The sequence below is a fragment of the Bombina bombina genome, chromosome 2 (assembly GCF_027579735.1).
Source record: "Bombina bombina isolate aBomBom1 chromosome 2, aBomBom1.pri, whole genome shotgun sequence".
In the NCBI taxonomy this organism is placed as follows: domain Eukaryota; kingdom Metazoa; phylum Chordata; class Amphibia; order Anura; family Bombinatoridae; genus Bombina; species Bombina bombina.
This window is the reverse complement of record NC_069500.1, coordinates 915,775,246-915,801,458: the sequence shown is the minus strand read 5'-3', so window position 1 is coordinate 915,801,458 and position 26,213 is coordinate 915,775,246. Positions and strand designations below refer to the sequence as shown.

At 33.8% G+C, this 26,213-nt stretch overlaps 1 protein-coding gene across 1 annotated transcript; it reads left to right on the top strand.

Annotated features, from left to right (window-relative positions):
* Positions 1–24,962, top strand: LOC128649838 (serum albumin). The gene is made up of 15 exons (XM_053703319.1): positions 1–111; positions 1,144–1,207; positions 4,691–4,823; positions 6,687–6,895; positions 8,000–8,132; positions 9,194–9,291; positions 9,626–9,755; positions 13,714–13,928; positions 15,772–15,904; positions 16,869–16,966; positions 19,518–19,656; positions 21,617–21,840; positions 22,917–23,049; positions 24,434–24,500; positions 24,824–24,962. The coding sequence occupies exons 1-14, from the start codon at positions 39–41 to the stop codon at positions 24,473–24,475; spliced, it is 1,824 nt and encodes a 607-aa protein (XP_053559294.1). The 5' UTR covers positions 1–38; the 3' UTR covers positions 24,476–24,500; positions 24,824–24,962.
* Positions 24,963–26,213: the final 1,251 nt, after the last annotated feature.

The following is a 26,213-nucleotide window of genomic DNA, read 5'->3' as shown; positions in this document are numbered from 1 at the left end:
AGGCTTCTAAGAGGTCCTCTCCCAAAACATCTGCAGCCATGAAGTGGATAATCCTAACTGCCTTGCTAATTATTTCCACTGAATCAAAAAATCTATACAAAAGAGATTCAGGTAAGAATAAGAAGAATTAGCAGTCATCATTACAGGATGTTTAATTTTATAAGCATTTTATAAAATGTAATAATTATTTTAATAGATGTGAATATAGTTGTGAACAGATTATTACACTTGGTAACTGCATAAATAATTTAAAGAGATATATAAACATATTTTAATACTTTTAAACCCTTCCCAGTCAAATACCTTTAAACATGCAATACATTTTTTACTAATTTTAATATAATTATTATTATTATTATTGGTTATTTGTAGAGCGCCAACAGATTCCGCAGCGCTAATGCTTTTTGAATAGAAATACTTTAAATTCCAATGCTCATCAATTAAAAAAAAATGTTTTTTTTTTTTGTTTGTTTTAGATATTTTTATATATATATATATATATATATATATATATATATATATATATATATATATATATATGTATATACAATATCTATCTATATTCAAATATATATATACATATATTTTATAAAGAAAAAGTACAAACATATATATATATATATTTAAAGAAAATCTTTTAGTAAAGAACATAGGAATGTAAAAGTATTCCTAACGCACCTTTGGCTTTAGCGCAATAGATCTTGCGCAGTGTTTGGTTAGCGTGTGAGCAATAATTAAAAAAGTTTTTTTGTAGCACGCTCCATAGAAGTCTATGGGGAGAATGAGTTAGCGTGGTTGCAATATCCAAAATCCTGAGCCTACGTCTTTCGCACTCACACTAACTTTTTACTTTCAACTTGTAATACGTGTGTAAACACGGCCGCAATCATTTTTTACTTTGAGCGTAGTTAGTGCTCGAGCGGAATTTTTTTTGTCTCTTAATATTACTCACTGCATCACACCTTATGTCAGTCATGCCACCCTAGACATGGGCATTTTTAAACAGACATTTTGCACATAAGATTATTATTTATGTTGCACATGAGAAAGTGAATAAAACACCCATAATCCTTTAGTTTTATGTACACAATTTTAAGAATACAGTTAAATAACCATGTTTTCCTTTTTCCTTGTTTTATTTAGAGCCTCATATCAGGTTCCTTGGGGAAGTTTACAAGAAGGTGGATACCATAGACTTCCGAGGGCTGTACGTATTTATTTTTTTAAATGAGAAAACATATTTCTGTGTTTCTAACACAAATTCAAGTTAGCTTTCATTAGATATATTAAAGGGACATGAAACCCCAAATTTTTCTTTCATGATTTAAGTAGAACATACCATTTTAAACAACTTCCAATTTACGTCTATTATTAAATTTGTTTCATTCTCTTGGTATCATTTGTTGAAGGAGCAGCAATGCACTACTGGTTTCTATCTGAACACATGGGTGAGCCAATGACAATCGGTATATATATGTAGCCACCAATCAGCAGCTATAACCTAGCTTTTCTCTGCTCCTGAGCTTACCTAGATTAATCTTTCAGCAAAGGATAACAAGAGAAGGAAGCAAATTAAATAATAGAAGTAAATTAAAAAGTTGTTTAAAATTGTATGCTCTGTCTGAATCATGAATGTCTAATTATGATTTTACTGTCCCTTTAACGTTATATGAAAACCGCAAATTTGTTTTTCATGTTTCAGATAGAACATGACATTTTAAACAACTTTCTAATTTACTTCTATTATCTAGTTTTCTTCACTCTCTTGGTATCTTTTGATGAAAAGTAGGGACTTCATTTTAGGAGATTGCACTATATGGCAGCCATTTTATCCATTAGCATCAGCACTAGATGACAGCACTACTTCCTGCCATGTAGTGCTCCAGACGGCTACCTAGGTATCTATTTAACAAATAATACCATGGGAACAAAGCAAATTTGAGAATAGAAGTAAATGGGAAACTTTTTTAAAAAAAATTGTTTGTTCTGTCTGAATCACAAAAGCAATTTTTGGAAGTTTCATATCCGTTTAATAATATTCAAAATAAAATAAACTGAAATCTTATAGAATGATACCGATAGGATTACTCAACAATATGTTTCTGTTTTAAAATACACTTTGTTCATATGGCAAAAAGAATAGTTTTTCTTAAAAACATTTTTTTTTCTTTGTCGTATCTAAAACGTTTCAATGTGGATTACAGTTTTTTTGGTTAAAAGCAGATATTACTGTGCTATAAAATAAACATTTGTTTTTCTTATAATTTTGGGGCATGTGTGTGTGTCACTGCAACCAACAGAGATATAGAAGTCTTCTTTAACACAAAAAATTAGGTTGGCAATATTATGAAATATGAATAAAAGAGTTCAAATAAATTGCTGCATCCTACACACTCACAAACACCCACAGAAAACACACAAAGACATACACACACAAACACACACACAGACACCCACAGAAAACACACAAAGACATACACACACAGGCACCCACAGAAAACACACAAAGACACACACACACACAGAGAAAAACACCGACAGAAACACACAGACATACATACACACACACCCTCACAGAGACATCCACAGAAAATGGACAAAGACAGGCACACAAACCCTCACAGAGAGATCCACAGAAAAAAATACATACACACTCATAGAGATACCAACAAAAGCACAAAGACATAAACACAGACACCCACAGAAGGTACAATTTCTGCACATTGCCATCCCCTAAATCAACAGTGTGTGACTTGAATGATAAAAAAAATATCAGAAATTAAGAGATCACTTTTTAAAGAATCATATTTGTAAATGTGCAAACAAAAATACTTCTGTGAATTCAAAATTATACATTATTGATCTGTCAGAATGGGTAGATGAAGAGAAGTACTTTTAAAAGGTTGACATATGTTTGGGTCCCCCCCCCCACACATTTTTCCCAACAAAGAGCACCACTTCAAATCTGGTGTACAAATGTTCTCATCTGTCAGCTGTACTTATGGATTTTGAAAATGCTGTACTCTATATGGTCTTGGTGGAACCATAGGCGGTGGCATTAGGTCTCATACCATTAAATCTGGTTAAATGCAGGATTTAGGCTTGTTTGTTTGTATTTCAAAATTAAGTCAGCTGCAGTGTAAACTGAACAGTGTTAAGTTAACCTGTCTCATTTCAAACACTGAGCAATCTTAGCCTGAGAGTATAACATGTTATGCAAATGTAAAAATCTTAGATAAAATGCCTCCTGTCATCTGGGAAGTTCTTGCATAAAGGGGCAGTAAACTGGAATGATATATATATATATATATATATATATATATATATATATATATATATATATATATATATATATATATATTTATATATATAAAATCATATCTGCCAAAAGGGCACCTACCATTTGTGTATTAAGGAGGAAACATTTCTGCATGGTTTTAAATATAGAATTTCTACAGCATTGTCAAATAACCATAAATACACTGCTGCATATTGTAAAAAAAAAATGTGTTTTTATGGACCCCTGGCCCCACTACACAACTACCACATTGAAGTTAAAATCTGAAATTGCACAAATAAATAAAAAACATTTACTTAGTAAGTCCTACCTACACTGCAAATTAAAGTGATCTGCCGCCTGACTCAGGCACACACTGTACAAACTGAAGTGCCAAGTCCGTCTCACACCGTGCATAGTGGTTTAGTGCACACCCAGAAATCCTCTCAAATGCTAATGCTTTACTCCTTGTAATGATATTTCCACGCTCAATAGCAGTCTGCTGTAGCGCCCTCTGGTAACTACTACATGTAAACATTTTTTTTAAATTAAATAATAGTTGTGCTTGCCTCATGGGGCCACCTGGCCCACTGGGCTCCTGACAGGAGTCACCCTATTCACCCCCTGATGGCGGCCCTGCAACTAGGGTTGCCACCTCAGCCATGTTTTCTGGACACTTATAACTTACACATGTTGCAGGGTGTGCAGGGAGGAATATGTATTGTGTTTCTGGACAGCACTATTCATATTCCTCCCTGCACACCCTGCAGCATGTGTAACTTATAAGTGTTCTGAATTTTAAGGGACGGGTGGCAACCTTACCTACAACACACACACATATATATATATATATACACACACAGATATATACACACACACATGCAGATATACACACACACAGATATATAGACACACACAATGTTCATGCATTCTTTAATAATAAGCTATAACGCCTCTCTATTATTTCAGTTCCTGGGTGGGAACCGATAGGAGAGGATATATTTATGTAGATATTCCTCTTTATTCATACAATTATATTTAGTAAGTGAAGAACATGCAGTAATCCTTGGTTTTTAAAGTAACTTACACATATTTAACCTATTGTAATAGGAGTTATGGTTTATGAGTTCATACTGCCCTAGGGTCTCAGCTATATGTGTATCTCTAAATAAGATTCTTCTCTCTGCTTCGGATATTGCATCTGATTGCATATGTGTGTTTGCTTTTTAAATATCTTAGCAAAAAAAAGAGACATTTCCCTTACTTTCCTTACTGCACTATAATGTAGTCCAAGCCTACATTTCCAATACAATGTGAATGATATGTATTTTTTACAAGCTACCTGTATACATTGATTACTGTTCTTTAAATCTAATACATTATATAATTCACACAAAAAAATGTCTTTCTCAGAGTACTGATAACGTTCGCTCAGCACCTCCAGAAATGTCCATTTGAGGAACTTGCAAAACAGGTGGAGCAGATCACAACTCTAGCACAGGCCTGCGCTTCGGGTGCCAGACATGCAGACTGTGCAACACCACTGGTATGAGATTAATGCTGTTTTACATCCCAATTATATTGATATGTTCCTACACATGAGGCACTCAGTAACACTGCTCCCCCCTATATGTTTGAACTTTCTCCAGATACTCTCTCTCCCCCTTGGCTCTTCCCATGATCCTCTCCTCTTCGCTCTTGTTACCGCCTCACATTCCTGTCTACAGGACTTCACCAGTACAGCCCCAATCTTGTGGAACTCTCTCCCTGACTCCACAAAACTCTCCCCTAGTTTTTAAGGTTTCAAGCACTCCTTAAAGACTTTGTTGTTCAGGGATACATACAACGTACACTAACCTTTTCTGACCTCAGTTCCCCTTCTTTTTTTCATGGCTGTGAACCCCCTTAGCATGTAACCCTACAAGCCCTGCTGTCCTGTAGATCAACTTTATGTAAGGTGATCTCTGAAACTTGCCAGTGCCCTCAACCCATTTCCTTCTTATAAATGCTACCTTTGCATACTATACGTATGTTCATTGCTCTGCAGAATCTGTTGAAGCTCTACAAATAAATTATAATAACAATAATGACCAAAACTTTTCAAGACTTATCAAGATAGATAGGCATCCATCATAAAAACAAGTTTATTGTATTATGGGAACATCAAAATTAAACTTAAAGTGACATTAAATACTTTAAGATAGTAATATAAAATAATAAATCATATATATATATATATATATATATATATATATATATATATATATATATATATATATACGTTCATTATTTATTTTGTACCCTTTTCCTGTAATTCCATTCTGAAATTGTGAGAATTTCAGTTCCTGTTAGAAATGAAAGTGCTGACCACTTTTATATTCCACACAGCCATTGGCTGCACACTCTAGTGACCTATTTATAACTGTCCATAATTGGCCACAGGTGAGAAGGTAACCTAAGTTACAACATGGCTGATTCCATTGTTGTATAGACACTATAACTTTATACTTATTTTGTCAACTTTAAAAAATACATCTACATGTTTTTCTCAGGCTAATCTTTTCTTTGAATGCATCATTCCATCTAGCATTTGTTTAGTGTTTAATGTCCCTATACATTTGATTCAGATAGAGCATACACTTTTTCACTTCTTTTATAAACTGTACCTCTTTCTTTTGGTATTCTTAGTTAAAACTTAGATCACTCCCAAACAATATTGAGATTGTGAGTATTCATTTGTATTGAGCACTCTATGCATACCATTGTTACAAGCATTGCTGGAAACAATGATACCACAAAGTGATCCTGACACATATACACACTCTTGAGCCTACCTAGGTATGTTTTCATTGAACAGAGCTAAGTTTTAACAAAGGATACCAAGAGAAAAAGGAAAATGTGATAATAAAAGATATAATTAATATAAATCATAAAAATTTAATTTGACTTTCATTTTTCCCTAAATGACATAACTATTGTGTCCATCAGAAAATAAGGTTATGTTAATATTTTATAAAGAATAGTATTTACTTATTTATTTATTTTTGAAGGATGTATATATCTTAACTACTAATTCAGTTATGTTAGTTAGGTAAGTAAATCATTAAAAGACCATTAAATACAACAGAATTGCATAATCAACAAATGCATAATAAAAACACAATGCGATAACAATTTACATTTTTTAACTAGCCGTATATCTTTTCTCTTACAAATTTTGCTTACATATGTATATGAGCTGTGACCTCAAACAGATAATCAGTAGGAGGTCTACTGAGACTACATAACACCATGCTGCCCACTTGCTCTAGCAGTCATTTTACAGTTGTTTGTCTCTTTTAGGGACCACATTGTACATTGTTTCCAATAATAAAGGACTAAAAGTTAATATCACTGTTTTCCCCTCTAGACAACCTTGTTCCTGAACCGTATTTGTGCAGTCCCAGAACTAGGTGCAACATATGAATGGAGCACAGAATGTTGTGCAAAATCTGATCCTGAGAGACACCAGTGTTTTAGGGCTCACAGAAACCCTGCCCCAGGAACTCACTATAAGAGACCAGAACCTGAAGAACTTTGCGAGTCTTACAAAAAGAATAAAGAAGATGTTCTGGCACAGTAAGAATAAATATTCTGTTTAAACTATTTAGCTATTATTTTAATTTAAATGTATTTAGTTTTATAATACTCAGTATTTAAAGGGACATTAAATTGCTGGGTACACTTACATTAGCATGGTTTACCATACTATTGCATTTCCCCCTGTGTCTGCAGCTGTCTTTAAAGCCATTCTCTTATTTTACCTCATTACATAATCCAGCTGCTAAAGCTCTGCATTTTGTACTGGGTGCCGCCATCTTGTAGCACACGTATTGTTACATCATGTGACAGAAGCAGTGCACTTTCACAGATCTGTGATATTACTGACTTTTTGATAGCTGTACCTTGCACTTCAGTTTACCTATATAATAGAGAACAGATCCCAGAGAAGGTTTTACAACCATTTGTGCCATTATTGCACAAGTTATTTGTAAAACATTTCAGTGAGAAACCTAAAGTTTGTGAAAAAGTTAACAATTTTTTTTATTTGTTCGAGTTTGGCGGTGAAAGGTTGGCATGAAATATACCAAAATGGGCCTAGATCAATATTGGGTTGTCTACTAAAAAAAATATATAGTTTTGATAGGTAAATAAAAAAAAAAACAAGACTCTGTTTCTGTTTAAATGTAGTGATGGCAAAAATGCTAAAAATGCTCTGGTCTTTTGAGGAAGTTTTAGTCTGAAATGCCTGGTCCTTAAGGGGTTAAAAAACTTTCCAATATACTCTATTAACTAATTAACTTTGTTCTCTTGGTATCTTCAGTTGAAAAGCATAGCTAGGTAGGCTCAAGAGCAGCAATGCGTTACTGAGCTAGCTGCTGATTGGTGGCCACACATAAATACTTCTTGTCATTGGCTCACCAGATATGTTCAGCTAGCTCCCAGTAATGCATAGCTGCACTTTTAACAAAGGATACCAAGAGAAGGAAGCTAATTTGAATAGTTGTTTAAAATCACATGCTATCTGAATAATGAAATAAATGTTTTTTGGATTTGTGTACCTTAATATCTCTCTAACATTTCATTTCTGGTAAATAGTAAACATCTGCATTGTCTTACGGATTTCTATTGCCATAAACAATAACCAATTATTGCTTAAGATCATTGCTTTTGTACTTACAGTTATATCTATGAAGTAGCTAGAGGACACCCAGTACTCTATTCACCAGCAATTCTGGGATTTGCTTACCAATTTAACGGTATATGCGCACATTGCTGTGAAGAGGAAGACAAAGCAACATGCTTCAAAGATAGGGTAATTCATTTTCTATTTTCATTTATTATGTTTGTATAAATATTTTATAAACCAGTACAGTATAAATCAGTACAAAAAGTAAAAAATGATGCATACTTTCATGGTGCAAATGAAATAGAATTATTTTAGATAAGATTTTGCTCTAAGTACATTTAGAGAAAAGCATCGTGCACTGTGTTGCAGTAGTACAGCCCCTGAAAAAACTTCTGCCAACCCCATTTGCTCCCTCCAAACTCTTTATATGCGCTTTATTGTCTGCCCGACTACTTCCTGTAAAATAATATCATGATTTATTTTGCCTGCTTTTGCTGTAAAATGCCTCTGAAAAGTGAGTTTGTTCTAGTTCCATCCCATTCCCTCATATTAAAGTATGGAAACATTTCCATGAGCCTGTAACATTCTCCACAGTGATTGGTTAGCTTAGAACACATGACAACTTTTATCCTAATTTGCGACATTAAAGAAGTCCAGAGACATGTATTCCTCCAGCCTCAAGAGGACTATGGGGGCGAATTATCAAGCTCCGAATGGAGCTTGATGCCCCTTTTTCCACGCGAGCCTTCAGGCTCGCCGGAAACAGCAGTTATGAAGCAGCGGTCTAAAGACTCCATAACTTGCCCGCCTGCTCTGAGGCTGCGAACATCAATCCGCCCGATCCTATATGATCGGGCTGATTGACACCCCCTGCTAGCAGGCGAATAGCCCCGAATCTGCAGGGGGCGGCATTGCACAAGCAGTTCACCAGAACTGCTTGTGCAATGATAAATGCTGACAGCGTATGCTGTCGGCATTTATCGATGTGCGGCGGACATGATATGCTACATTGTATAATGTCTGTCCGCACTGTAATAAATCGGCCCCTATATCTGAACTGCTCTTGATTACCACAACCTTTTTAAATGGGCTTAGAAAATGTCAGGGCTAAATGATTTTTAAACATTTCATTTGCAATGTGGTTACTAATAAATGATATGGAATTAATGTCCCTATAAAAAAAAATTCAAAATCTTATTATAGACAATTTATTTAGTTTTTTGTTTTTTACTTTGTTTTCATTCTAGATGACACAACTTAAACAAGCACTACATATAGTTGAAGCTCAGCAGAAAGAGTCCTGTCGAATTCTGGACAATTTTGGAGTTCGAGTTCTCCAGGCTTTGTAAGTCTTAATACAGTAAAACAGTAGGTTATTAAGCTACGCTGTCGCTGATTAAAATTAACAAAAAAAAATATAACATGAGCGAAGTATAGAGAGAGTCTAGTACAAATATCATTGCCTACATTTAGAATCGACTGAGTGTATAAAAAAAACAACTTATAGGGTTATATATTATCTTATGTTAGTGGTTTTCAGCTGTTTTTCCAAGCGTTTCTAGCTTTCTCTCTCCTTTGAGGAATGTAACTTAGAAACTACTTTTGTATTTCCACCAAATATTGCCAAAAAAGCACTTTATATATGGTAGAGGTAATAATTTTTTTTTTTGTCTTTATAGTAAACTGGTTAAAATAAGCAAAAAGAATCCCAAAGCAACATTTGAAACAGTACAAAAACTAACAAGTGAAGTTACACATTTGAATGAGGACTGCTGCCATGGAGATATGCTGGAGTGTATGATTGAAAGGGTAATTATTATTCCAAATATAATGATTCATTATTAAAGCTCAGGATGCATGACACATAATACACAACAGTCAATACAAAAAACATCTATTTAATTAATTTATAGGTACATAAAAGTGCAAAAAGAAAAGTTTCTAATATGGTAGATTATTTTATTATTGCACTATCCCTGCTAATGGGTTAAATACATAGTTAAGAAATTAGAAGTATTGGTATCCTACAGCGCTGCGTTTGGTGACCTCTTGCTCCTGTCTAATGTGGGTTCCCCAAGTGCCCACTGAGTTAATAGAATATGAAAGAGTAAATAGATAGGAGCGCCAAAAAAATAGGCAGGGTCTTATGTGATTGATAATTGTAGTTTTGATGCTAGACCCTGGGTTAGGATTGCATATATTAGGTGTTTAGAAAAAATTCCTATGTGGAATCATGTGTTATAAGGATAGATTTAGAAATTAGGTATGATGTATTTAACAAAGAATATTTATTACAATTTGCACAAAATATCATATAATAAAAACAACCGGGTACAATTCACAGAATATTATATGGTTAAAACAATTAAGTACATGGATCCATGTTAATAAAATCCTATTACATATAAATGTGTCCTAAAAACTGATTAAAAAACGAATATGGCTGTTTGAATATAAAGTATTGTGAGTCTCACATATACAGTATGATGCTGAGGTCGTATGAGTGACCTCCCTCGTATCGTAAACACAACAATTGTGATGAAAAAAGTGCAATAATACTAGTATACCAAGAAGATGTAAACGTTGTGATCAAAAAAATATATATAAAAGTATTTAAAAACAGTCTCCAAAAAAGAGATCTACAAAAGCAGTTATAGTTAGCATGTGAATAAATTAGGATGTGATCCACAAAAACATATATGTGTATATCAAAAACAAATCGCAAAAAAGCTATTTTATAAAAATATTGAAAAAAATGATGAAAAAAAAAAAACTTTTGTGAACAACAGGTGTGTACTCAAACTAGTTGGTGTGATTAGAAAGTTATTAAAAAGTCATTGTTGGAGGTGTGGAGGTTCCTGAAATTCAGTCCATTTGGTATAATGATCCTTTGGAGATCCTTTATTTGTAATCCTAAAAAAGCATTAGAAGTCCTAAAAAATGTTTGAAGATCCAAAAGTGTAAAACTATAAAAATATACAAAATGTGTAAAAGTGTGATCGATGTATAGAAAAAATAAAATAAAAATGGTAAAAAATGGTGAAAAAAAGAGATAAGGATACTCTGGAAATTTCTCAAGACCTATAAATAAAAAGATACTAACATAGTGTAATACTGTTTAGGTATTTCAGAATTAGTAGGAATAAAACTCACCATATATCTGTCAACGCGTTTCGGCCTGCCAAGGAGGCCTTTCTCAAGACTAATTTTTTAGTTTTTACTATGTTAGTATCTTTTTATTTATAGGTCTTGAGAAATTTCCAGAGTATCCTTATACTCCTTTCCAGAGCATCCTTATCCTTATGCTTTTTTAGGATTACAAATAAAGGATCTCCAAAGGATCATTATACCAAATGGACTGAATTTCAGGAACCTCCACACCTCCAACAATGACTTTTTAATAACTTTCTAATCACACCAACTAGTTTGAGTACACACCTGTTGTTCACAAAAGTTTTTTTTTTTTCATCATTTTTTTCAATATTTTTATAAAATAGCTTTTTTGCGATTTGTTTTTGATATACACATATATGTTTTTGTGGATCACATCCTAATTTATTCACATGCTAACTATAACTGCTTTTGTAGATCTCTTTTTTGGAGACTGTTTTTAAATACTTTTATATATATTTTTTTGATCACAACGTTTATATCTTCTTGGTATACTAGTATTATTGCACTTTTTTCATCACAATTGTTGTGTTTACGATACGAGGGAGGTCACTCATACGACCTCAGCATCATACTGTATATGTGAGACTCACAATACTTTATATTCAGACAGCCATATTCGTTTTTTAATCAGTTTTTAGGACACATTTATATGTAATAGGATTTTATTAACATGGATCCATGTACTTAATTGTTTTAACCATATAATATTCTGTGAATTGTACCCGGTTGTTTTTATTATATGATATTTTGTGCAAATTGTAATAAATATTCTTTGTTAAATACATCATACCTAATTTCTAAATCTATCCTTATAACACATGATTCCACATAGGAATTATTTCTAAACACCTAATATATGCTATCCTAACCCAGGGTCTAGCATCAAAACTACAATTATCAATCACATAAGACCCTGCCTATTTTTTTGGCGCTCCTATCTATTTACTCTTTCTTAAATACATAGTTAAAGCAAGCAGAAATGCACTACTGGGAGTAAGCTGAACACATCTGGTTAGCAAATGACAAGAGGTATTTGTCAGTGGCTATCAATCATCAGCTAGCCCCATTAGGGATTTACTGCTCCCGAGCCTACCTAGGTCTACTTTTCAACAAATTATATCAAGAGAAAGGAAATTGTATAACAGAAGTAAATAGAAAAGTCTCTTAAAATTCCAATCTCTATTTTAACTATGAACGTTTCATTTTGATTATCATGTACATTGTACCTGAATAATGAAAGGAAAATGTAAGGTTTCATGTCCCTTTAAGGGCTGGCTCAAGACACTGTGCTGCCTGGGTCCAAGAATTAATTGGTGACCCCCAACTCTCTATCCACTAAAATATAAATCCAACCATTAGAATTTCAAAGAATAATGCTCAGCAGCTAGAAATTCCTCACAAGAGCTGGCACCCTTATGAGGGCAATTTCTCTTAAAACCCATTATTGTCCATAATATGCTGCCTGCATGTGCTACTCCTGTGAAATGCCATCTAGTTCCTGTGGTCCCGGGCCATTCATACTAGCTGCTCTGTTGATTTTGGGCATAATCCTCTAAATAATTCCTTTTACACCTGCAGCTGTAAGTAAAACTATCAAAATGTGTGAATAGAGAACTCTGGTAAACAGCCAACAAAACATATATATAGCAAGAGAAATATTGTTAAAGGTCTTTGCAAAGGCTTGAATAAAATGAAACAATGAGTTCTTAGGGATATTAAACACTAAACAGATTTAATGCACCTCCATCTAAATTCGGTGCCACCATTTTCGGTTACTCTGCAGGTATCTGAAGGAGAGTTACTGCACATGTGCAAACTCATCAGCCTTTAAAGGGACAGTATAGTCAAAATGAGAAATTCATCTTTCAGACAGAGAATACAATTTTAAACAACTTTCCAATTTACTTCTATTATTTAATTAGATTCCTTCTCTTGTTATCCTTTGCTAAAATGTTTATCAAGGTAAGCTAGCTGCTGATTGGTGGCTGCATTGGCGCACCCCATGAGGTATATTTATGAAACAACGAATGCTGCCTATTCCGCGCAAGCCTTCCGCTGCTCCTTAACTCATCCGCCACCACTGAGGTGGCGGACAGCAATCTTCCCAATCAAATACGATCGGTATAATTGACACCCCCTGCCAGCGACCGATTGGCCGCAAAGGTGCCGGGGGCGGCATTGCACAAGCATTTCACTAGAAATACTTGGGAAATGTTTAATTACCAACAGCGTATGCTGTCTGCATTTAGCGATGTCGGGCGGACATGATCCGCTATAGCGGATCATGTTCTTCGGACAGTTGTTAAATCTACCCCATGTGTTCAGTTAGAAACCAGTAGTGTGTTGCTGCTCCTTCAACAAATGATACCAAAAGAATTAAGCAAATTTGATAATAGAAGTAAATTGGACAGTTGTTTAAAATTGTATGTTCTACCTAAATCATGAAAGAAAAATGTTGTGTTTCATGTCCCTTTCAATGCAATACAAGTATAATTTCAACATGCCAGCAATAATGCAGGAGATAACCTCAATACAATGCATATACAATGCATTTAGTGTTTAATTTCCCTTTACTATTTCCCTTACTTGACAGATGGAGCTCACTGAACACACATGTGAACACCATGAAGATATATCAACCAAATTAAAAACCTGCTGTGAAAAGCCCCTCATCGAACGTACAAGCTGCATTGTCAACCTGGAAAATGATGATATTCCAGAGGATCTACCCAAGAAAGTGACAAAATTTGTTGAGGACCCTGAGGTTTGCAAATTATTTGCTGCTAAAAAGGATGTCTTCTTGGCAGAGTAAGGATAACTTTCTAAATCAATTCTAATTTATTTATATTGAGTTTGTACTAGCTGTTTTTTGAGCTGCCTGATTTTCTTGTAATTAAAATCTAAAAAATGTTTTATATTTAACGGCCATAAACCTGACCCTCATACATGCAGCACAGTATTTGCTTGATATGTTTTGTAGATGAGATAAACAATACTTAATATGATTCCCAATGGGTGTGTCTCTGGAATGCAAAACAATCCATATATTGTCAATAAAGTTACAGTTTTAAATGCTTAAAATCTTTTTTTTTTAAAGCAGATATTTTTAAATGGAGTGAGCATTTTGAATGTGCCAAAGTAATAGTTAAATAAAGCAATGCACTACTGGGGCCTATCTCAGTACATCTGGTGAACCAATAGCATGATGCATATGTGTGTATTCACCAATCACCAGCTAATTCCCTGTAGTGCATTTCTACTTCTAAACCTACCTAGGTATGCTTTTCAACAAAGGTTACCAAATGATCAAAGCAAGTTTTAAAATAGAAGTAAATTGAAACATCTCTAGTCTTAAAGGGATATTAAACCCACATTTTGTCTTTCATTATTCAGATAGAGAATGCAATTTTAAGCAACTTTCTAATTTACTTCTACTATCAATTTTGGTATATTTATTTGAAAAAGCAATAATGTAAGCTTAGGAGCTGGTCCATTTTTGGTTCAGAACCCTGGTTAGTGATTGGTGGCTACATTGGCTACACCAATCGACCAGCGCTATCTAGGTGCTGAACCAAAAATGGTCCGGCTCCTAAGCTAAAATTTCTGCTTTTCAAATAAAGACATCAAGAGAACGAAGAAAAACTGATAATAGGCGTAAATTAGAAACTTGCTTAAAATTGCCTGCTCTATCTAAACCATTAAAGAAAAAAAATTGGGTTTAATATCCCTTTAAAATTGCATGTTCAGTCTGAACCATTGAAAGTTTAAAGGGACATGAAACCCAAAATTTTTGTTTCATGATTCAGACAGAGAAAATGATTTTAAACTTTCTAATTTACTTATATAACAAATTTGCTTCAGTCTCTTGGTATCCTTTGTATATAAAATGAAACAACTTTGCAATATATTTCCATTATTTATTTTGCCTCCTTTTCATTTAACTTTGAAAATGTAGCAATTTCCATTACTCAGAACTTCAAATGCACCTGGTAACATATTTAGGCTAATCCTGCTCCATATACTGTATGTCCCTAATTGGTTTGAACTAATAAAAACTGCAAATAAATGCATTTTATACTAACTTTAACCGTGGCTAGCCTGGTAGTCTTGAGACTAAAGCCCAGATTGGCTCCTCTAAATATGGTAAATAGTGAGTTTGGCTATTAAAAAATAAATGTAGAAAAAAAAGAAGTAAATTTGTTTTAAAAACATTAAGACTTGGAGGATATGTTATTTTATAGCAACATAACAGAAATATCCTGTAATTACAATGTGTTTACTGTCCCTTTAAACTCAAAACTGAACTAACTACAAATTAATTAATTTATTTAATTAATGAAAATAAAACAGCATTCAAAATATATATTCTATATTTATTTTACTGCAATGTCCCTGTCCCAGCTATAGACCACAGCAGAGCATAAAGCCATTTAAAGGTAGCTCTTAAATGGTCACAATCAATTGAGATGCAATAAGCATACTTACCAAGGGTTTCAAGTGGATTATTTCTGATTTGCAAAACTCTACACTGTGCTAACAAAACAAAAACACAAACATATCTATTGCAATGTAGTGCTCAATTGCTGATGTATGCTAAATACAGGTAATATAACATACTTTCTATAACAAAGGGAATGATATATTGTTGCAGATTTCTGTATGAATATGCAAGAAGACACCCTGAGTTATCTGATCAGCTGCTCCTGAGAATAGCCAAAGGATATGAAGAACAATGTGAAAAATGCTGTGAACTTGAAAACTTTCTTGGATGCCTTAAGGACGGGGTATGATAATTTCCAATAAAACAAAGCTTCATTAATACATTTATAGGAACATTTTTATAGAAATAAACATGCTCTAATTACTTGTGATGTAACTATTTTATTCATGACCGGACTTTTAGCCGACGGACACTTGGCCGACGGACACTTGGCCGACGGACATTTGACCAACGGACATTTGGCCGAAACACAAGTGGCTGTCAGATAACAGTCCGGCCATGAGATAGATAGATTTGATAGATAGATACATAGATTAGATAGATAGATCAATAGATGCAATAGATACATTTGATAGATACGATAGATAGATAGATTTGATAGATAAATAGATAGATTTGATAGATAGATAATTTCCCAGACAGAGAATTACAAAACGTGTGGCCTGGGACCCATGGTAAGGTTCCCAGAGGCAGTTGCGGTGCCCGAGGCTCTGATTAGAACAGAGCACTCTGGAACGTATCTGCCCTCGGCCGAAATCGGAACATTCTTTAGCTTTCTGTCTGTCAGCCAAATGTCCGTCGGCCAAATGTCCGTCTGCCAAATGTCCTTCTGCCAAATGTCCTTCTGCATTTTGTCAGAGCACCATTTTATTAGTGAGTCTGTTTAACTATTTGTTTAACCCTTGCAGAAAACACATAGGTAAAGTCCCATTCCGGAACTGCAAGCCTTGAAGCTCCCAAACACCTTTTGCTTTTGTATAACAATTGTGCCTATACAACTACTACTAGGCCAGAAAGCTAATTCTGTAATCTTCACATGCTGCAAAACAAATACCTGGTTTAGGAAATTTTCAGCATTATGATAACGTAGGTTGCAGATTTTGCTTTTGACCTTATTAGGTGTTGTTGGACTAAACTCAATTAAAAAAAAACAAAAAACAAGATATGTTTATCCTTTTGGGTCATTGTAAGTTTAAGCTTTTTAATACATTTCTTAATAAGCGACTTTTCCCCCCACAAACAAACAGGAACACGTACTAGCAGAGGCAATCCAGGAAAGCACTGCATTGGTGGAAAAGAACTGTGAAGTCCAGCACAAATTGGGAGAATATTTGTTCCAAAATGTGTAAGTTTGTTTTAATAATTTTCCATAAAGTGTGAACTGTGAACAATATTTTAATGCTACTTATCACAAATATATTTTTCAAACAAGGTACTGCTATCAAAAAGTCTACAGTAAAAAGATAAAATGTAAAAAAATGTACTTATTTTTTTTACACTCACCAATTGAAATGGCTAAAAGTTCAAATTATAATAATATTTTTTTTTTATTTATATGTGAAATAATTATAATAAAGTATTAATAGTTAAAGGGACAGTCTACTTGAAAATAGTTATTGTTAAAAACAGATAATCCCTTTATTACCCATTCCACAGTTTTGCATAAGCTACACTGTTATATTAATATAGTTTTTAATTCTATGATTAACTGTATCTAATCCCCTGCAGACTGTCCTTTATCTGATTTTTACAAACTTGCATTTTATCCAACAAGTGCTGGTTCCTGAATAACCATTATCAATCTCTACGGGAGTGAGCACAATGCTATCTATATGGCACACATGAACTAGCACTGTCTGGCTGTAGTGCAAGATGTAAAAAGATCATATAAACACTGAAATAAGACACAGCCTGCAGGGCCTTAGAAAAATGTAAACTTAGAGGTTATAAAGTCTATTAATATAACAATGCCGGATATGCAAAGCTTTGTAATGGGTAATAAAGGCGTTATATATCTTTTTAAAAATAAAAAAAAATTCAAGTAGGCTGTCCCTTTAACTAACTAAAATTAACTATAGATTTTGTCCTATTTGTACATACTCTGTGATAAATTTCACTATATTTTCAACCTGCACAATGTCTGATGGTGTTAAAGGGACAGTCTACACCAACATTTTTCTTTTTTTAAAAAGATAGATAATTCCTTTATTACCCTTTCCCCAGTTTTGCATAACCAACACAGTTATATTAATACACTTTTTACCTCTGTGATTACCTTGTATCTAAGCCTCTGCAGACTGCCTCCTTATCTAAGTGCTTTTGACAGACATGCAGTGTAGTCAATCAGTGAAGACTCCTAAATAACTTTATGGGAGTGAGCACAATGTTATCTATATGACACACATGAACTAGTACTGTCTAACTGTGAAAAACGTTCAAAATGCTCTGAGCTAAGAGACGGTTTTCAACGGTTTAGAAATCAGTTTGAGCCTAGGTTTAGCTTTTCAAAAATACCACCAAAGGAACAAAGCAAATTTGATGATAAAAGTAAATTGGAAAGATGTTTAAAATTGCATGCCCTGTCTGAATCATGAAAGTTTAGTTTTGACTTTACTGTTCCTTTATGCTTTAAAATGATTTAACTTATGTACAGTATATCCGGCCTAATAGCTAGGAGTTACCATGTGTCCCTTCATAGCTTATAACTCTGCACTCCTTATTCTCTTTCCATTTGCAACATATTTGCCCATTCGTATTCTATAAGAAATGTGTGTATAGCGCTTGAACTAAAACCACCACTTAAGCCTCCTCTATAATAACCTCCTCCAGGTTAAAAGTTTTAAAAGTAAAAAATGTGTAAATTAAAGGAGATTGAGGGGGATTAAGACACGAGTTGTAAAGTGTAAACTAGATATAATGTAAACTGATTGAAGTATGGGAGGCAGGTTTTACAATTTATACAGCCTTATAATAAGTCTCAAAATCTGCCAACACCTAATAAAAACTAGAAAGGGAATTTTGTATAAAAATATTCTTTACTATTCAATTGTCACAAAACACATAAATATAATTGGACAAATAAAATAAAATAAAATACATATGACTTTAAAAAAACATTAATCACTTGCAGGTTTTGACACTGAAATGTCAAAAAGATTATTTGGACAACAAGATGTGAGAGCCCAGATTTAGAAGAATCGCAAATAATGCGTATAATTCAGTCCTTTGTAGGATCAAAATGATCAAGAGTTAATAAAAAGACATCTTTCCATTAAAATACTGATTTGTAAAATGGTAAACTTTCAAAACAATAATGATCTTGTAATATTGTGTTCAATATATCGTTTTTGGTGCAGCAATAAAAAATTACAGTCTTTCTTTAAAAGATTGATGATATTTTCAAGATATCCCTTTATTTAAATTGCGGTGAAGTAGTAGGTGAAATAGTAGTGGCCAGCCACTATTAAACTCTAAAAAATTCTGCTCTAGGGAAGATGTTCAAGCACAATGTAACAATGTGTAGACAAACCAGACAGATCTGTACCTTTAGGTGAGCTTGTGTTGTGCCTGCTATGCAGGTAAACTCACCCTTCCTCGTATGCGGCTGGATTCTGAATGGCTTCCGTAGTTAGTGCTTTTGTTGATGGCGGTTGCTGATACCGGTTTCTTCAAACTTGCGCAAGTTACCGTAGGGGGCCGGTTAACTCCTCCTGCACTTAGTACTTAAGTGTACGCAGGGAGCGATCTAATCTCCGGACTTGTTTCCTAACTCTCACGGATGATAGGTATTCTCCTCGATGGGATGGAAACAAAGAGTTGAAATTCAAAGTGGATACTCCTTTACACAGCTTCTACGCGTTTCACCCTAATTGCGGGCTTTCTCATTTGTATTCTAGGCTGCTGATACGCTACACCAAGAAGATGCTGCCAGTAACAACCCAAAGTTTAATTCATATCACAAAGCACATGACAGAGGTTGGCAACAAATGCTGCGCACTACCGAATACACAGAAGATGCCATGTGCTGAAGGAGGAGTGAGTCATTATTTAATTATTCTCCTAGGAAACTTAATCTGGGAGATTCAGAAATGTTATTTTGTTTTCTACTTTGTTAGTTAATGTATTAGCAAGCGCAACCCAGGTGCTGATCCAAAAATGTGCCGGCTCCTATGCTTACAATCATGCTTTTCAAATAAAGATATAAAATGAACAAAGTAAAATTGATAATAGGAGTAAATTAGAAAGTTGCTTAAAATTGCATGCTCTATCTGAATCATGTAAGACAAAATGTGGGTACAGTGTCCCTTTAAGATTGCACATCCAATCACATGTGCAACCCGCCCCCTTTTTGTGCAGCTAATTGCGCAGAAGGAGGGGTTGTTAGTCCTCCCCGACAAATAAGTCTTTCTGACGTTCACTTCACAATCTTTGATGTTGTGGACCTGTTAAGAAACAGCGGTCCCACCTAAACGTTTGGTCCCCGATGCTACTTAGGGAGCTTTATAAAAGGAGCCTTTATCTTTATTTATTAAGAGAAAACAAAGCCCTATAGCACCTACATTAAAAAATATATATATATATATTGACAGCTTACATCTGTTTTTAAACTTTCATTTAGAACTTTTTTATTTTTTAGAATATTTGTATTGTTTTAAATTATGTTTTATTAAAAAAAATAAAAAATCCTATGCATACGAAGATACACTTTTCTAGCAATTCCATTTTCTTAAAGGTACATAATACTCATATGCTAAATCACTTGAAACTGATGCAGTATAACTGTAAAAAGCTGACAGGAAAATATCACCTGAGCATCTCTATGTAAAAAAGGAAGATATTTTACCTCACAATCTCCTCAGCTCAGCAGAGTAAGTTCTGTGTAAAAAGTTATACTCAGCTGCAGGTAAAAAAAAATAAAAATGAAGAAATGAACAGCAGCCAATCAGCATCAGCAGTGCTGAGGTCATGAACTCTTTTACTGTGATCTCATGAGATTTGACTTAACTCTCATGAGATTTCATTGTAAACTTCCCTAATCTGAATAGGGAAATAATATGTGAGTGCACAAGGCTCATCCTTTCAGCTGTCCCAGGACAGACATACTGATTTGCTGCTTAGAAATCCTTTACAATGGGATGTGGCTACTGAGGAACTTTTGAGGTAAAATATCTTTCTTTTTTACATAGAGATGTTCAGGTGATATTTTCTAGTCAGCTTTTTACAGCTATGCTGCATCACTTTCAAGTGTTTAAACATTTGGGTATTATGGTCCTTTAAGTTATTTCTGGGGCAGGGCAAAAATAAAATATCCCCCCAAAAATAATATATCTCAAAACAATAATATCAATGAGATGTGCAGCATTAGCACGAGCACACTTATGCTGTTCATCATTTTAAATGGGGACTTATTGACCCTTATGATCCTGGGAGGGGGATTCATTAAAGGACAGAGGGAGTTTTAATAAAAGTTTGTATAATTTTTTTTATAGAACACACTGGTGAAGCTTTATGTGAGTCAGTCTTAATTTAGGCTACTGAATTCACTTGAAAGATATATCATAAGATGTGAATCTGTTTTATATGTTTATGCCATGTATTAATTATGAAGTACTGTATTATAATTGTTGTACAAAGGATAGTACAGTTTATCCAAAATACATTTTCAGTGAAAAGAGAATTGCTAACAAATGGCTACTCACAAGGGTGCACAATCACCTTTATATGTATATAGTGATACCAATATTTGTGGGTTCACAGTAACATTGAACTTACTGTATATACTCACTTAAAGGAGAACACACAATTGAAACTCAAGTTTCACTTATATCATTTAAAAAAAAAATTCACAACACAAATTAGCCACACGCGCTCTCTGCAGACTTCCTAGGCATAGGAACGTGCACATTATTATATTTGTTGAATTATTAATTTATTGTGCAATAGTTATTTAAATTAGTTACTAAACTTTTTTTTCTTACTGTGCTACAAAATTTAGTTAAGTTTGATCATTGGAGAATTCTGTGAAATGGAGAAAACTCACCCCATCAATGACCATGTTAAAAACTGCTGCTGGAAATCCTATTCTAATAGAAGAAACTGCTTTACTAATCTGGGACCTGATGACTCCTATGTACCTCCAGAAATAACTGATGATACTTTCCACTTTACTGAAGACTTGTGTACACTCCCTGAAGAAGAGCTTAACATTAAGAAACAGGGGTAAGCAGCATAGCAATTAGACCTCTATTATTATTGTGCCCCAATTAGGAAATCTGTCTTCCCGTGATTGCAGACAGCGGGCAGCATTGCTTTGCTCGCATTTATCTTTGTATGAGTGGCTGCTCGTGCACCGCTGCCTCCTACTCTCTTGCTGCCAGTTGCGCAAGAACATGGCATTCAATCACCCGGTCTGGCTAATTTGGGGGTGATTTTAAAATGCCTGCTCATATGCACCTGCCCCGAAGAAGCTCCAAAGTTGCATCCGTAGCTTCATAAACGGAGCCCTTAGTGTTAAAGAGTCCGGTTTTTAAATGTCCAATTTTTGCATTACAGAATCTAGCTAACTGTGCCTAATCCATTCAAACAAGCTAAACACATAGATAAAGTCCAGTCACAGCTACCAAATAGAACACTGCCAGTGATTGGCATGCTGTGTGACTGCCACTCCTAACTGGCTTGTTGTGATTTATTTTAAAAAAACCTCATGCAAATTAAGTTTAACACTTATCATACTCAATTAGAAGCCTAATTATCAAAAACTTGTTGGCATAGAGAGAAAACAGCCCAAAACTTTGAGCATTATATTGTAATGCAGACAATGCTCCTTCATACCCTTAATCCCACGTAAGGTTTGTCACAGCCATTTTGTTAGCAGAACTTCCTTGTTTTTCATTGTTTTATCTTATCACCTGCTGAGACCAATTTGGGTCAGATATATGTAGAAGGGTTCGACTTGGAAAGTATGCATGCTCAGAACTGGAAAACCCACATCAAATTAATCAAAAGGGGGGAAAATAAATAAAAAGTATATCTAATTGTATAGACAATGATCTTTAGTACTAAGTTCATATCAGCCAATGTATATGCAAAGGGGGAAGTGCATTACTGATACTGTTGTATTCATTTCAGTCTAAATATAAACAGCCTCTTTTTATCTGGAAAAAGTCAACTGTTTAAATGCTACACTTTTATGTGGATCATATATTTTTAAGTACATTCTCTCTTTAAGTCTGTTTTCTTCAGTGTACAAGGCATTTGTAAATACTATATTAAACAATTTATACTTTTGAATACAGATTCATTGTAACACTTGTGAAGGTGAAGCCTCATGTGACTGATGAGTTATATGGTCAAATTGCTGTAGAATTCACAAAAATGAGAGAAAAGTGTTGTGCCGCAGAGGACCACCAGGCATGCTTTAATACAGAGGTACAGAAATATAATGCTTTATATAATATTGTTTTATTGCTTTCCCTTTATAAGTACAATCTAAGCATTGTACTCTATTTTTACACTCATTGTAACCACCAGTTTCAATATCTTAGGTTTGTTTAGGTTTTATTTTTGACAAATATTTTTTTTAAAATCTTTTAAAAATAGTGAGCAATCTATCCTACAGACTAGATCTTCCTGTTAAATAAAAATAAAAAAACTCAGCTTTTACATAATTTTTTTAATAAAAAAAATATTTTTATTGTATATTCTCTGTCCATCATAATATTTTTTGAGCTTAAAGGGACATTTAACCAAAAAAAATTATTTCATGATTCAGAAAGAGAATACAATTTTAAACAACATTCCAATTTACTTCTATTATATAATTTGCTTCATTCTTTAGATAGGCTTAGTTGAAGAAATAGCAATGCACATGGGTGAGCCAATCACACAAGGCATCTGTGTGCAGCCACCAATCAGCCGCTACTGAGTCTATTGAGATATGCTTCTCAACAAAGGATATCAAGAGAATAAAGCAAACTAGATAATAGAAGTAAATTGGAAAGTAGATTAAAATTGTATGCTCTATCTGAATCATGAAAGAAAAAATAAATAAATTGGGGTTTATGACTCATTACATTTTCTCTAAAACATATATATGTGGAGACAAAGTGATTCAGTTTTTCACCCAGCAGCACCAAAATTTTCTGCAATATACCCTGTTTTATTACCATAACAGGGCCACAAGAATATTTATATTTTCTCCAGAGAGATTGAACGTTGACTTTTTTTTATTACTCTTATTACTTATTATGATCCTATTTAGTACAGAAGTTTGATACATCTTTATACAGACACATTTCCATAAATGTGCTATATATTCTTTTAGGCTAAGGTTGGAAAAAGCACATGGGGATATCTGCAGAATGGCCAGAGATTGTTGAAAGTTGTGCATAAGCGTTGTAAAGTGCTTACTGGTTGTACATATGAGTAGGACAGCCCCAGAGGTACCTAATGGAGAATGTAACTCCTGACTGGATTTTTACATAATATTGGTAGTGTATTTGGGGGTGTGTGTAAGAGCAGTAATGCTTATGCAACGAGTGTACGAGGAGGAGAGAAAATTGAGGCGTGGGTAGAATGAGGGAAAAAAACCTGTGTGTATTAAAAGGTGAAAAATGTAAGTGGTATGCACAGAATGAAAAACATTCAAGATGGCTGTGCAGAAGAGTAAAATTGTGCTTGTTAGGATTGTAAGGGAGGCAAAGTAACTGGGGCATTTGTATATGGGACAAGCTAACATTGTAAAATATTAGACATATTAACAATAATTTGATAACATATTGCCTTTTATAATATATATTAACATGTCTTTCAGGAACCAATTCTGATTGAACATTGTAAACAACTGGCTGCATAAACATAATCTTAATGAATTGATACAGGTAAGATGGTAACTCCTTTGTGTTATATTTTCTGACAAATATACTCTATATGATAAAAATTACCAGGTAGTTTTCAGATATACTATGTTGTGTATTTAAGATTATTACATACTATATTATAAATAAAGCCTTATGAATTATTCAGTGTATAGATATCAATATATCAATAAATTCATTCATGAAAAATTACAATTGCTGATATATTTTAATGTAAAAATGGGAAAGGAAATGAGATTGCTTCAAATTGGCATTGTTTTCTTTTTCTATTTGTTTATCTAAATTGTGTGTGTTTGTTGTTCTAACTGTACTTTCTACATATACAGTAACTCATCTGGAACAAGATTGATGAAGGACATTGAATCATAAACAAGATGAAGAAAATAAAGTTACTTTTTACCAACAAAAATGTTAATGTCCTGGAGTTTTTAACTCTTTGTAACAATAAATTAAACTTTCAAAGTATTTTTTGGTCCAAGTTTGAAGCATTTTCATATGTGTAAAGAATCTGTAACATTATGCATATTAAAACATAACTCAACATTGCAGTGAAAAAAAAAGAATATTCCTTTTATTCTTTTAAATTATGATGACAGGTATCTTTAAAGGGATATGAGCCAGTAAAGTAAACATAAAAAGAATCAGATTGTGTTAAAATCAGCAAACAACATACTTATTTTCTTGCAAAATTAGCACTTAGAAATTCTCGGTGTAGCCCTTGCCCTTAGCGAGATTAGAGAGGAGACAACTGATGGGGATCGGAAACTCAAAAATTATAGGGACAGTCCAGACCCAATACTTATTCTTTATAACTTACTGTTACATACCAGGGAAACATCTTGTAATGGGTTCCCCATCTATAAGCTTGTAAGAAGTACATGAAACTTTTTAAATAATCATCATTGTTAGCATAAAAAATTACCGCTAAGCTCCACCTACAGCATTTTTCTTGTCCAATGAGCTGTTTTGTTCTATGACAGTTTAACAGGGTTTCAGTTAGCTATTTAAAATTGCACATACACAAATCAGCATGTGCGAGTAGGAAAACGTATTCAAAAGTCGATTGTGATTGGAGAAACTTAATGGGATTGTAAAGTCCAAATTAATCTTTCATGACTTAGATAGGACATGCAATTTCAAACAACTTTGCAATATACATTTATCATCAGATTTGCTTTGTTCTCTTGGTATTGTTAGTTGAAAGCTAAACCTAGGTAGGCTCATATGCTATTTTCTAAGCCCTTGAAGACCGCCTCATATATGAATGCATTTGATAGTTTTTCAAAGCTAGAGGGCGCTAGTTCATTTGTTTCATATAGATAATATTGTGCTCATGCATGTGAAGTTATTTGAGTCAGCACTAATTGCCTGAAATGCAAGTCGCATGAGCAAGAGCATGGAAAAAAGTTGATCTTCTGTTTCTTTTGTTTTCACTACACACTAAGCTAGCTCAAGTTACTCTATAAGATTAATGACCTAAAACTACAGATGCCTTCCTGTAGAGACCCCAGCCCCCTTGTGTGTCTGTGACAGGAAGCAATTAACATTCAAAGAAAAGAAATACAATTTAAAATCCTTTTAAAATGTTAAACAATATACATTGGAATGATTTCTATTAAGGATAACCTACTGCTTAGTACTTTTTTATTACAACAATGAAATAGACTGTTGTATATCCCTTTAAAAGACCTATATTGTGTAGAAAAATAAACACAG